Consider the following 15,330-nt stretch of genomic DNA (forward strand, 5'->3'; position numbering starts at 1 on the left):
GGAGGGAGCTGGCCATTGATGCATTTAACCTCCATCCACACCAGGTGTGCATATGCTGTTGAGTGCTCCTGGTGTTCAGTCACAACCTGTATGGCAGGGAAATGGCTGCAGATACTCAGTAATAACGTGTACTGCTCAACACCGCTGCATGAGCCCAAAGGCCATACCAGAGTTGTCCCCATGGCAGACTTCTTCATAGTACAATTACATTGAAGCTTCTCTCTCTCTCTCTCTCCCTCCCGTGCATCCAGAAGCATTTTGACCCCCAAAAATCTATGAATTCCAAAGAACTGTGGTACTCAACTGTCAACCACGACGTAAAACATGAAACCTCTGTGATTAACAGCAATAATCAAACCGAATATGCACTTGTCAACATACCCAAGAGGAAGGAAAACATCACCGGTGCTGAAGAGCAAAGTGATTATGATTATGTGCTCATAACTTAGAAAGGGGCATTTTCTGCTCTTTTATTTGGATGTGTGCAGCCTTGATAATCACTCTACCTCTGCTGTCAGGTCTTCAAACAAAGGACTCGCTCGTTGGCAAGCTTACTCTTGCTTAGAACACATCTGCCAGTCATTTCCAATAAGGCAAATTTGTTTCATTGAAAAGGTGATCAGAGGAAGAGACATGAACAGGGTACAGGACCTCACAATTAAACCAGGAGGAAGAGTAGGAGCTACCATTGTAAGATGAAGTTTCTCTATAGAAAATAAGGTGCTTCCTTACTAGAAGCAACCGAGATTGCCCGCACCACGCTCTGACTGCCTCACCACACCTTGTCACTCCATGCCCTGAATGCCTGCTCCATGCTGTGTGTGCACAAGGACTGCACACATTGCTCCAGGTGGGATTTCAGCAGAGCAGAGGGGCAGGACCACCTCCTTCGACCTGCTGTTCATGCTTCTTTTGATGCGGCCCAGGATACGGTTGGCTTTCTGGACTGCGAGCGCACACTGAAACCAGCTCATGTTCAGTTTCTCATAGACCAACACCTCAAGTTGTTCTCATCCACCAACACCCTCCACAGGGTGCTCTGCAAAGCTATAATATACCCTCCTCATAGCCCACCACCCTTCTGCAAGCAGCATTTCTTGACATGCACACAGGACTGAAACCAGATATTCAGCTATTAACCAGAGCCCATACAGTGATTGTACATAGAGCTTCTGTTCTTGCTTCAGCATGATTTTTTTGCTGCCTTCCATATTTATAATAAAACACTTGGAAAGAAAATGTTGATGAGATTTCCTGATTCTAAATCTTGTATGTAAGTGATTGCTGGCTTCAGCCCTGGCTTTATGGTGTAGCACCTTTGTGATTCCCACCTGCAGTGCCTGTGCTGGGGGGTAGTCCCACAGGTGAATGCTTGCACGCAGCAGTGGTAAGACACACTGCTAGCATGATGCAGCAGCACTGTACAGCTACTGCTGGCTCTCATAAGGGGCAGATGAATCTGCCCCACACTGGTATTGCCTGCTGTGACTGCACAGATGACTGCCTGCCATGGGATGCTAAAGGGCTGATTGTATATTCCACAAGCTGGATTACCAAAACTATCTTTTCTCTTTCTTTTCAACACTGCCTCAGTTGCCTGAAGTGTTACCCACACTCCTTCTAATGAAATTAACATTAAGCATCCACACAAAACACCTACCTTGATGAAATGATTTGTTTTCACATTGCTTTGTCCCTAATGGATGAAGACTCGATTAATTCACTTAGTTATTTTCTGTTACGTTAGTAATTTACCTCAACGATATAAAAGAGAAGCCATATTTTGTCACTTTTTGACATTTCCTTCAATGAGAGTTCAAAGCTTGACTGGGGGTAGACTGTGAAGTTGGACATATTCTGCTGAATATCACATCCTGCTCCGACTCCACCTCCTTCTTTCCTGTGAATTGCTGTGGTACTTAGGTAAAGGAGGATGGCTGGAAAGAAAAGGAATTCTTGGCGTCTCCTTTTGTCTGTTAACTCTTAATTCCCATAGGGGTATCACCATAAAGAAGAAAAATCATTACGTTAAAGTTCTTAGAAGCAGAATCAAGATAAAGATGCACCCAAGGGTAGGTTCAGCAATGAGATCAAGCAGCATCACAAAGGCAAATTATTTCATCACTACTGGTATTTTCATGACCTGATGCTTTTGGGACAAAGCATGCAAACCATGAATTTCACCCTTCCCCAATGTAAAAATCAGAAGGAACATCTCTCCTAGTTGTACACTGCATATAATATTGCATCAAGAGAAATTATGGCTCTCACAACAAGCACTACATCTTACATACCAACACGCGATCAGAATTAGCCGCAAATAAGAGAGCCATGTGAACTACTGATTTGGTCCAGGCTGTTTCCTAAGCTCAGTTAAAACTCAATCAACAACAAATACAGGTTTGAGTGCACAGCTCTTTCAGACAGATGATTCATACAGCTATCAGCATTTGCAGTTCCAATGGTTGTTTTCCAACTCAAACCAGTGAAAGACTAAAGCTACCAAGTAATGAAAGCAATCACATTAAGAGTAAAAATAAATAGTTTAATGCATGGTAAAATTGTCAGATTGCTTCTTAAATAAACTGGTAATATTAGAAAAAAAAAGACATGCAATTTCCCATATTTCTTACTATACAAAAGGTTTCTTAAAACAAATTTGTCTCTCCAATAGTGCTAACGTTGATAATGGCTATAAACAAATGACAAGAAGCCATCTTTCACTAACATGGTAGTGAATCCATTCCACATAAAGTTAATGCTCTAATATTGTCTAACATGTTAGATAAAACTAACCATTACTAGCTGTAACTCTCATGCCACTGTGGCCTACAAGGTCTGTTTCAGCACCTTCCTCTTAGCATTCATTGGTCTATCTATCTCATCTGATCTGTTGTCAACAAGAAGAGCCATTTGCTGCCTTATGAATGCAAATATCTTGCATCTGTTCATTTTTATCCCCACTGCTGGGACAAGGCCTGTAACTAATAATATTGGCTAGTTTCTCTTTGGACTTACAAATATGGCTCAAATAGTTGTCTATTCTCCAGTACCACTAGCTAATTATTAAAACACACAGTTAATCTGACCCTTGAAAGATTCCTATAGCATTCAAATGCATTAGTGAGCAAGATGTATGTCTTACCAATGTTTGTTCCTTCATTTCTATTTCACATTACAGAAGAGAAAAATAAAGCAGATACCACCTTATCCAGTAAGACTGTAGGATGAACAAGGAGATGATGGGAATTGAAGGCCACTTAAGAAGATAGTACAAAGGTCTTGCATGTAATTAAAGAAAATAGAAAGTATATTTAACTTTTCTGCTTGTTTTATGAGGAAAGAACAATGGGGAAGCACAGCATACGTAGTTAGCAGGGGAAAAAAGTAACAGACATGAACATGAGTGGAAGTGATCATTAAGGATGAAGTTGTGCAGATAATTTTGGATGAGACAAGTGAAGAAGCAATGAGCCATATGCAAGACTGCTTTTTAAAGGTCATAATGGAATCCAGATTCAATTTTAAGGTAAGACAAAGCAGAGGTTTCGAAGCCAACAGACCATACATGATTTTCGTGAGTGACATGAGTTATTGAGATATCAGGACAACAATAAAGGAGGAGGTAGTGGTGTTATAGGAGTACAACACTGTTACAAATGTACTACATTTTCCATTAACAATACTGCATCACGGACAGCATGTGCAGGACAACGTCTTTAGAAGTGTTTCTACTAATGAATAACTCGCTATCCTGGGGTTACTAACAGATAGGAGAAGCCCCCTCTTCTAGGTGGTGAGGAAGATGAAGAGTCCTTCCATTTTTTCTCTGAAAAATTAAAAGAGTACAACATTAACATTAAAATGAAACTTTAGCTAGATATTTCAGCATCTTCTTTCCTGCCTCTTTCACACTGCATTTTCTATGAGTCCTCTCAATTATACAAGGAACAAAATGATACTGAGAATTGAAACTCATTGCTTCTTATTCTGCTAACAAATCCTACTTATATACAGTGTATGGTGATATGTTAGCCTAGAATTGTTATAAAAGCACATTGGTCTGGCTCAGTAAGTTGCAGGTGGATGAAAGCAGCTCCATGCTTTCAGTAAAATTGCAAAGAACATAGGACTTTTATAGTGACATTTCAATCAAGACAACTGTAAATGCATAGGGATCACTAGCTAGTTACTGGTAGTCATTGGAATCACTACCTAGACAACCTGGCAGAATAAATGTTTGGTTCCTTTAAAAGGTATGTCTGTACATAATAATTAAAAAAAAAAAAAGAAATATTGAAAAGACAAAAATCAGGAGGGTTTTTCCTCCTTGAAAAAAATAATCCTAAATTTACCCCCAGATTACTTATCCTGTCTTACTTGGATTAAAATTTGTTCTATAAATGTTCAAATATGAATATAGAATCATAGAATAGTTAGGGTTGGAAAGGACATTAAGATCATCCAGTTCCAACCCCCCTGCCATGGGCAGGGACACCTCACACTAAACCATGTCAATATAGAATAAGGAGAAACATTTTTAATTAGGCTCTCTGTTCTGGTACACACATAGGAGATTTTCTGGTTTTAACTATTTTTATGCATAAAATGCAAAAGGAGATCTAAAAAGTTTGGTTGGAGACCGTAGCCAATCAGTCTCATTATCACTCCCTTTCTCATCAGAGGACCAAACAGTGAATTCAAGGTTATAAACTGTGCATAACAAGACTTCCTTGAAACCCGAGTATTCCCAATTTTCTTAACACTGTTGTGCCAAATGTATTTACAAACAGATCCCAACATCTTCCAGAAGGATTTTCTTTCAAGTAAATACTTCTATTCTTTGTAAGGAAATGGTCTTTTTAATGTACTCACATGTCAGTGTGAGAGAAGCAGGGTCAAACTTCAACTTGTTACATTCAAGTGTCCCAGGATTAGAAATATCATCTTCATCATAGATATTTTGACGTAAAACGTTCTTTATAAAGTCTGGGTTCATTGTGTTTTCCATAAACCCCTCTGTTGGTGGTGGTACAGAGAACTCTAGCTGATAAAATACAGTGGAGTTTTCATTACTGAAAAACAAAGCCAAGTATCAGTGCCTTCAAGTCCCCACTGGAACTTTGCTTTTTTGACAAGACTGACTTTTTATATCAATGTTGGGGTGGATTTTTTCTTTTTTCTTATTCTAAAGAAAACCATTATAAAAGAAAAGGGCCAGAGATTCATTTCCTCCTCCCTCTACCTTCTCAGAACAGCTCTTCACATTAACAGAAACGGGGAACATACTTGAATCTAACCTTTCAAATAGATAGAGGTCAATTGGATGTACATTCTAACAGGGTGAGGTTTACAAAACCCATGCTCTACAAGCACATAATGATAAGAGATGCTGTGATATCTCAAAGCATAGGTTGCTCTCCCACTAGCAGGACCTGGGGCCACTCAGCTGTGCTCCTAACTCAGCTCTGGAGTGTGTTGTGAGAACAACCAGGCCAAGTCCATCTTTGGAAATTGCATTGTTTGCAGTCTACCAAATCCACTGACTGCAATTTGGCAGTTACATTTTGCCCTCACTGCATTTAAAACATAAAGAAGTATTTGTGTGGGGGGAAAGACACACAGGGAGACAAGTGAGGAAGAAAGGGGTGGAGGGACAGGGAGAGGTAAGCTAGTTGATATGTATGCAGAACTATAGCTTTGCACTTAATGGTCTAAATCATGCTTCTTACCCCTAAGGCTAAGGAGCTCCATCTCACTCAGTGAACAAGGCTGGCATGCCCGAGGCTGGCAGTGCAGGGGAGCACACTCCCCAAAGTGCCCTCAGGACTACCCCTTGCAGCATCCCAAGGGGACTCTTCCTCTGTCCTTGATCTCTTAAGGGTTTTGGGCCTTTTAAAATCAACTTCCCTCGATTTCCTATTGTCTTTTTAATTCCTTTTGTAACAGTGCTTTTCCTGTAGTCCTTGGGGAAGCTCTCCAACTGCCTTCCCTTGCCTTTCTGCTGTCTCTCCACAGCAGGACCATGCTGTAGCTGATCTTTCCAACTGCCCTTTTCCCTTTGCTGCTCAGCCTCCCTCCTGTTGTAAACGTATGGTATCTCCATAGATCAAAACTTCACGGTCTCAAGCACAGTAAACTTCTTAGCCTTCCTCCAGTCACAGTTTTTGCTGAGAGTAAGAGCCTCCCTCTCTTCCAGCTTGAAGCTTTCTGCTGCCTATGCAAGGCAGGCTTGGATGCTTTCCCCTTCTTACCACTGCTACTCCTCTGGCTCTATTAGGCTTTCGGTGCCTTTCTTCTTCATCTCCCACCCAAGCTAGCCTAGACTACACTCTGTCACCTGCTCTGCCTCTCACTCCTGTTCCCCAGTCTCCCCAGCATGCTGCTGCTTTTAGATTTGCTTCTCTGGTCCAAAATAAAGAGAGGGGGAAAGTGATGCAAACAAGCCAGTAACGCAGTATTACTGTTTGGGCTCTCACAACTTGTATGCCCCTGTTGCACTTAGTTCTTTTGGGAACAAAACTAGTTCAGCCCTCATCCCTCCCCATGAATCCTGTTTTATTTACTTAAGGCTATTTAAGTTATGTCAATCCCAAATAATTCCAGCAGCTCATTTGCCTTGTCATAAGTATCCTTGAATATTATTAAGGGCTGCACTTTGAACCAAAGACAGTAGAGATAATACTTAACAGCAGGAAAATGTTACTCTCATCATAGAATCATAGAATAGTTAGGGTTGGAAAGGACCTTAAGATCATCTAGTTCCAACCCCCCTGCCATGGGCAAGGACACCTCACATTAAACCATATCACCCAGGGCCTCGTCCAACCTGGTCTTGAACACTGCCAGGGATGGATTAGCAGCACTTGCCATTTAAACCAGAGGATCCTTCGACTGCTTTTCACTACCTATGTATATAACTTTCCCCCAGTCTATTTTTCACAGCTTTAAATGTCGTGCATATCCACATAGGCACATGTATGTCTCATCAAAAGCCTGGAATTTTCAGATACCTTTGGTGACAAGAAATTGCTTACCTGAAAGAAACCACCCGAGCTGACCTAAAGTAACGTCCTAGAGCTGGAGATGAACTGTAGACATCTGTTAACTTGTAGGGAAAAAGGAAAAGAAAAAGAGGTTTCTTCCATTCACTGCCTTTTTTCCTCCATAAAAGAGAGTACAGAAAATCATTCTTACAGGGTGCTTGAAGGGGCAGAAACACAGGCGCTGAAGGGTCAATAACAGCAAACCTCTGCCCTAGAAAAGGTACACCATCCCTTTAAGCTCGACAGACAAGTTAATCTGGGTGTTTGAGTGATTGCTACATTACCTTAACACAATGGAGGCACTCAGGGTGAACTAAAAGTGTGTGTTCATGTTGCCTGTGCAATTTAGGTTGTTTGGCTGGGGTTTGTACTAATACCAAAAGCCCTTCTGTTATTACATGACAGAGGAAAGAGTCTCTCTACTGAGACTCCCTTTCCACGGTAAATCTAAATATGCACTGCTGTGCCTGCTGAGCTTAACTCAGAGCTGGGACAGCTCAATGGAAATAGCAGCTATAAACCCAGGCTGCCACCGTGTAGTTACAGGAGAACAGGAGGATGCAAAACACAGTATTTTTAGCCCCCATTTGGTTTAGATGACCTTCACAGGCCTCTCCTAACCTGAATTATTCAATGTTTGCATGGAAAAGGTGAAGGTGTACCAGCCATTAATCAAATTTGTGGGAAAAGTTAGGCACCTTTCTTTAAAAAAACCTAACACATTACAACCAAAACAGGACAAAAATCAGTGTAAACTGCTTGTGTGCTTAAAAGCAGATGCTACAGGGTTAACCAAGAACTGTGGAGTCAATCCGTGTGTCACAAACAGGTCTGTTTTCTAGATGAGGACTTAAATTATGCTAGAAAAAGTACATCTCCTAACTTCTTGTGGACTTGCAAATAGCTGAATTGCTGCACAGAGAAACGGAAACTTTTCAAAAGGGAAAAACACTGAATCTATGTTGCAAACAGAATCAGCTCTGCCGAGAAACGCATCAACACATACCTTCTTAGTAATGTCTTCAGAGACAAGGTGTGGGAGATCACACATTAATTCCAGCGTTCCCAAAAAGCTGTGACAATTTCCACTATTTAGGAGTGCATCAGCATCCCAATAGTCATCCTCATCCGTGTAAACATCTAATATCCAAAAGGGGAAAGTGGAGGAAAACGTTCCAGTTAGAAGAAGTATCCGAGAGAATAACTAACTAAATAACTAACTAACTAAGTCTCTTCTTGGCTTTCTCCCAGATGGCTTCCTCCCAGATTTCCTACTGGGAATGACAAAAAGAAAGTGCAAGTGATCTAAAGGAAAATGACAGCACACGAAGTTCAACCGCCAACTCCCGTTAGCAAAAGTCCCATTAGGTTGGGAGCCTGACAGGCGCTGACACCAGATAAGGGGACCAGAACACTCTATTGCACTTGTTGCAATGTTACAAGCATCCTTTCCATCCTCATCCCAGACCCTGTTCCCGTAACGTTTTCTCACTTAGCTACACAAACTGGAATTGCCATGTGATTGCTGCCTGCTAAAATGAAAGTGTTTAGATCCACTTCTCAACACACCTCACTCTGCAGTCAGCATCCCAGACCCTTCAGCAGTTCACGGAAGTTTAAAGGATGCTACCATTCATTTCAGATTGTGCATATTATACATTTGTATTAGAGGATGAACCAAAAGTGGGATACTTACTAGAATAAAGAATTAGGCTGATGAGAATGACCAGGAAGAATACTAGAAAAATTGTAGCTATAACCATCCATAGTTTACACTTCCAGAAGACGACATTCGTACATGATCTCCAGTGACCTGTCTCCTAGTGTAAAAGGAAAGGGCATATTGATTAATGAAATAAAGCAGGGAGAAAATATTGAAGCATGTATCTGCTGTCACATTTAGAAACAAACAAAACAAAACCCCAGACCCCACATAGGTGGGAGAGCCTCACTGGTAAGCAATGCCCTACATCAGGGCTTTCCACCCTTAACTACTACTGCAGGTGGGAATGTAGACCTGCAGAAGACAAAGAACATTCATAGGCATGATGTTACTTCATAGATGTAAGGTTTCCAACTCCTGAATTGCCCATGCAGCTGAGGTCCTATGAAGGTGCTGTCACATCTTCCAAGTGTTTTTTTAGACTACTGGTGTGGTTTAATCCAATCTGGCAACTAAGTACCAACAGCTGCTTGCTCAATCCTCTCCCTTCCCACTTTCCCTGGTGGGATGGGGAGGGAAATCAGAATAAGGTAGAACTCATGGATTGAGATAAGAATTAAAGAATGAAACAAAGTAATAATAGTGAAAATGAGAGAAGGAGGAATGAAACCCAATAAAATCAAGCGATGCACAGCACAACTGGTTGCCAGCTGCTGACAAATGCACAGCTCATACCCCAGCCTGGAGGCTTCTGGTGTAGTTTATATCCTGAGCATGATATTTTATAGTATGGAACATCCCTTTGGCTGTTTCAGGTCATCTGCCCTGGTTGTGCTCCCTCCTGGCTTCTTGTGCCCCTCCTCACTGGTGGAGCATGAGAGACTGCAAAGTCCTTCACTAGGGTAAGTGCTGCTCAGCAACAACTAAAACATCAGTGTGTTATCAGCATTGCTTTCAGACTAAATCCAAAACACAGCATTGCAGCAGCTACTGGGAAGGAAAATAACTATCCCAGCTGAAACCAGGACAACTGCAACAATTTGATTTACGTGTTCTAGGAGATGATCCTTGTAATATTTGCCATCTCTGGCAACCAAAGAGCTGCTGTGGAAGAAATCTCCAGGATCATTCACCTCTGTGGTGTTGATGATACCAATCTGCACAGCTCCTGGACGCAAGCACCCAAAGCTATTCATTAGATACTCTTGCATTGAAGACCACTGTAAAATAATTAAGACTTTCACAGTTGACTTCCCTTTTGTTCAGAAGATTGGAAACTTAAAGGCTATGGAGTGAGTTTTATTACAAATCTCACCTGTTCTAGGAGATCATAGATAAACTCTCTTCAAAGCAGTTGTACATTCATGCACATTCGTATGGGAGAGAAAGGAGAGTACTTGCCTTTCATTTACCTTTTAATAAGACCATGGCAGAAATTAGTCTTTTAATTAGTTACCCCTAATTAGCAAGTACTGATTAATTAATTAATCATTACTTATATTAAAAAATAAGAAATAAAAATTAAAAAGCTTATGTGAGTATCTGAAGGGGGGCTATAGGGATGCTGGAGATGAACTCTTCATTAGGGACTGTAGTGACAGGACAAGGGGTAACAGGTTCAAACTTAACCAGGGGAAGTTTAGATTGGATATAAGGAAGAAGTTCTTTACTGTAAGGGTGGTGAGGCACTGGAATGGGTTGCCCAGGGAAGTTGTGAATGCTCCATCCCTGGCAGTGTTCAAGGCCAGGCTGGACAGAGCCTTGGGTGGCATGGTTTAGTGTGAGGTGTCCCTGAACTGGATGATCTTAAGGTCATTTCTGACCCAAACTATTCTATGTTTCTATGACATAGGAAATACAACCCAACTCCAACTGTTTTGTTCCGCAGCCAGAAGACTGAAGGAAGAACACCAATTCACAAGTAGACCATGCTGCTCCTTTATTTCCTCTTCCTCCCCATCCACCACAAACGCAGCAGTAAGCTGTGTCCTTTTTGACACCAGTACCAGGCAAGGAAAAGCACATGCTGTAGGTTGTCAGTGCCACACACGTGCAGGTTGGCAGGAGCCAGCTGCTGGCTGGAGGCACTAACCAAGGTTACCTTCCTTTGCTTTTTTAGCTTCCTAAGAGCACAGTATAATAGATAGCCCTTCACTGAATTTAACTCAAGCCCACCAGCTGGCCTATAGCTTCTTTGGGGGTGGCAGATGAACAGGGAGAGAAAACAGACACCCACAGAAAGATCTTAGAGAGGCATTGCTTCAGGAGCACAGGGAGAAAGGGAAAGCCCTTTCTGCACACACCTCTGCATGCAGAACTTTCCTATAGTGGGGAATGAAGGGCAAAGGCAGAATACAGTTTTGCTTACAGCATCCTTTCAGGTGCAATAGTGATTTTTAATATGATTTTTAGTATGATTTTTATAGGTTTTAATATTTTTTAGTTTTTAAATATGATTTTAATATGATATTTATTTTTAATATGATTTTCAATGGATTAGAATATAGTTTTTAATATGATTTTTAAAATGTATTGGAAAAATAAACATTCAATTTATCCAAAAAGCTATGCTAGTGTCAAATACCTGAAAAATTAAAAGGCCAGTAACTACTGCCTAGGGTGCAACTACGAAATCAGCCATGGCAGCATCAATTGAGACAGACAGCTATCAGATCCAGGTTTGGATTAAGTCCCATATTTAGGCCCCCACAAAATAATAATGATAGAATTCTTAAACACACATAGCAGACTGGTTTGATCTCCAGCAAACATTCAGTTCCCTATCACAACACCCTCAGACTTTGTCTGTATATATGGCAGGTCTGTGGGGAAGGAGCAGCAGGAGAGAAAATCAGACTAGTTCTGATTAGCCTGCACATGAGCAGGAAGCAGAGCACGATAAACTTCCAGCAGTCCCAATAAGATAGGAAGCCAATGGCCAGAATTAGCAGAAACAGAGCCCAAATGAAAACTCAATGCTGGGAAGGGGAAGGCTAAACAGAAACCTAAGGGTAAAGTTTCTCACAGCTAAATGGGTCTGACTCATCTCTGCTTTCTCTCCACCCTCTCCCATTCCTCTCTGCACTTCCCTAGAATTAATTTGACCCTGAATTAATCCAGTTTACCAGACTAGAGGAGAAGTAACCAGCCCTCCATATAATAGAGTAAATGGGATCTTTGCCTAGCTGGCAGAGTAAATCAGCCTACAGAGATGATCAATGGGGCCCACACAAGGAAGCAGTTGTGGTTGCTTGGCTGGGAGCAGGGAGGGGTGGCCTGACTAATAGAGATGAGCTGTCTTGGAGGGCTCAGCCAACCCTACAGAAGAGTGGAAAACTTCTTAGCTCTGCCATAGACATACTCTCTGCTGTAAGTGATGAGAATCATTGTACAACAGTCACCTGTGAGCGTAACCTGCCAGCATGAGTCTGTTCCGTAGCTTCAAGCTGAACACTGCGAGTTACCTCCATGGGGGCTCACGTGCTGGCCTTTATAGAGTGCCTCAAAGCCTCAGTTCATACAAATTCATTATTGTTAGCAATTGCAAATGACTCAAAGATAGAGAGAATCCCAGCATGGTCTGTTGCAGGACATCCTAGTCTTATTTGAGTAGTAGTTCTCCCAATTGATTTGATCTGAGAGAAAGCTTGCTTATAGTACAGCTTCCAGTCCTTGTCCTCTCTGGCTTTGAGCCCAATCCCACCAACAGCACATGAAAAGAGAAAGCAAAATCCAGAGTACCAATTACATCTCCATTTCCTAAGTTAAAGTTCACAAACAGCTAACCACAAAAATTAAGAGGGGTTCGAATCCATTCCCATATCAGAACACTGAACCGAGAAGAAGAAATACATCAAACAGGTTTTCAGCCTTTACTTTCAAGTGAATAACCTTTCCCCATCCCACAAACAACAAATTAAACCACCCCTACAAGATGTTCCTGCTAAGTGTCATTTCTCTTGCTGTGTGGTATTTTCCCAAGAGTAAGGATAAAAGGAGCAAGTGAAATTCCTACCTTTCTGGTTTGAGCGTTTGGAGGCTTGTCGTGACCAGCCTCACTTTCCTCCGTGTTATCTTCTCTTAATTCAATGATCTCATGCTCCTGAACACAGCCTTGCCTTTTCATAGCCTCCGTCTCTGCGCGAGGACCTCTGTCTCTGAAGCAAGCAAGAAGGCAGCTCATTTCCTTCTGGTTTCAGCTGCAGTTATGATCAGTAACAGTTTTTGTACGAGGCTGGAGACAGTAAGAGGGAGAGTCTGGATAGTTTTCATGGGAGTGATCTGAAAACACTGGCAAATAAGGGGAATTCCTTGGAAATGACGTTGTCTGCAGTAGCCACAGAGAAACTGGATATGGAGGAAGTGTCGATTTGCCTCGTCCTCAGAACTACACCTCTCAACTATGCAACACCAGGTTTTCCAGTTTGTCTACCTTATCACACCAGCCCTTGGCAAGCAGGTGACTCAACCTTCAGCTATGTTGTCATTTGCCGAGGCGGTTTTGAAAGGAACCGGGTTGCTTTCCCTGCTGCTGTCAGCCAAAATGGTGAAATCCTCTTGCTGTTATCCACACAGCTAAACAAACAGATATGATTCTGAACAGCACAATCTGAGTAAAGGTTCACACGGCTTGTAGTCCGGTTAGGCTGTGAAGGGCACGTACAACATCCATCAGCACTTCTAATTTTAGTCTCTTTATAGTCAATAAAGAAATGAACACTACTGACCTTTGTGCTGTGAATTGTCCACTCTTTAGCTGTTACGCAGGCTAAAATCATCTCTGGTGTAAAGAAATCATTAATGTCTACTCACATTCTACCCAACCTAAACCTGAGAAGCTGCTTCCATGTGAAAGCCAAAAGGGCAAATCTGAAGACAAGAGGAAGATGACCTTCAATTTCAGCCTATGGTCCACAAGGCATGCTTTTATGAAGAGAATCATGGTGTGAGTTAGGATCTGCTCTGCACTAGGATGAACTCTCCTATGCTACTTCAAATCACAGCTTGCTGCAGCCAGGGGCTGATTCCTCCTCTCCTTCCCTCCCTTCTCCCCCAGTTTCCTTCATCCTACCTCTTCTCACTTTTCCTGTTCTGACTCCATCCTCCTGTTTCTTCTCCCCCCCTTGCCCCTTCTCCCTTCCCATTCCCCAAGCACCTCTCCCCCTCTGGATAAAAAGGGTTGGCCAGGCAGCTGTAACCACACTCGTGTTCACCCTCTTGTCCCAGCAGAGAAGATCATGTATTAAGAGGGAAACAAAGCCTCTGTCTCCAGCTCCCTCCCCTGCTGGCTGAGTACCCATTCGTAGCATTGCTCCTTTTTCCTGCCAAATGCAGAGGATGCTTGCTTCATCCCCAACTCTTCATCTCCCCTCTGCCTTCTGGAGCCAGATTTTCTCTTTGTGCAACTCATCTGGTGACTGATGCCTGAAGCATTCCAAGATTCCTGATGTCACGTCATGGCCATCCAGGCAAAAGCACTCCACAAAGCTGAGTACAAGTCTCGGCTTCATTCACCAAACAAAACCAAATGAAGATTGCATATCTCACCTTTTTGTTCTGGAGAATCCTTAAAACTCCAGAAGATGGAAACTGAAGCTGAGCAGCCATCAAGATCAAAACATGTCTTCACCCACAAGCTTTTACTTGGAACATCTTCCCTGGAAAAGCCTTTACCTGCTCTTCTCAGTACTCCTGCTAGATGATGAGCTTCATTTATTTCATTTCCACTCACAGTAAAAGACCTTACCTTCCTACTGAATTGTCTGAAACCAAACCAGTTTTTCCAAGTCAAATGAGTTAATGATTATGGGTCTCATGCTGCAAAAGCCAAAGTCCTTTTATTTACATCTGTGAAGGAGGTCCTTGAGTTTCTTTCGTCTGGGTGATCTAGCTTTCACACTTGGTGCACTTCTTGTGTGTGAAGTACTGACCGTTCTGGCACATAGAGCTGAGAAACTCATAGAGAAAATAGGAAGTCAAGAACTGATCTGAACCTTCTGAGCTAGGCTTTTATCTAAAACAGAACAGCAGGAAAACTGTTCTCTTCCCTAGTGGAGACATCTCTAGTTTCAATGTAAAGAAAAGGAACTTATGCCCTTAAATGTGCACTTCAGTAAATAAGCAAGTTAGCCTCAGCGTTACAAAAAGAGGAACCTCCAAGAATGAAATGTGTTCTGATTTCACCTGGGGATTAGAGTTTCAGAAGCACAAGCAAATGAATAAATCACAGCCACTTGCATTTTTACCACGTGTTTATTAAAAAGAGGTGAATGACTGGCTAGTCATTAGAGATAAACCCCCTAAAGTATAGGTTTGAGCGTAGTTTACAGAGCAAGTTTGACACAACCATGGTGGGCAGGGAGTGGGAATGCCCACCACTAGGGCAAGGAAAGAAGGAAAAGCAGTATCAGTGTTAGACATGGAAACCTCACTGCCTGCAGATTACAGTGCTAGCTCATTGAAGTGTTTTCCTCACATGATGCTGTGGTGGGTCTAAAACTAAACAAGGATCACACATTTACGTACAGCAGAAGGGTGCTGTGGGGACAGCAATGATTGGTATTGAAATTCTTTGTTTCTTAATATGTTAAAGGTGAACACTCAACACTTCCAAATATTGAG

General features: G+C 42.0%; 1 protein-coding gene across 1 annotated transcript; it reads right to left on the reverse strand.

Moving 5' to 3' along the window:
* Positions 1-2,451: 2,451 nt before the first annotated feature.
* Positions 2,452-13,734, reverse strand: CUNH3orf52 (chromosome unknown C3orf52 homolog). Its single transcript, XM_057407393.1, has 6 exons — positions 12,725-13,734; positions 8,743-8,866; positions 8,053-8,186; positions 7,038-7,108; positions 4,876-5,075; positions 2,452-3,829 (listed from the first exon to the last, which is right to left on the reverse strand). Coding segments are annotated over exons 1-6 (699 nt in total). The 5' UTR covers positions 12,893-13,734; the 3' UTR covers positions 2,452-3,827.
* Between the last annotated feature and the right edge of the window lie 1,596 nt (positions 13,735-15,330).

Source organism: Pezoporus wallicus, unplaced genomic scaffold (assembly GCF_028554395.1).
Source record: "Pezoporus wallicus isolate ANWC-B61680 ecotype Strahan unplaced genomic scaffold, APGP_CSIRO_Pwel_v1 contig_13817, whole genome shotgun sequence".
NCBI lineage: Eukaryota > Metazoa > Chordata > Aves > Psittaciformes > Psittacidae > Pezoporus > Pezoporus wallicus.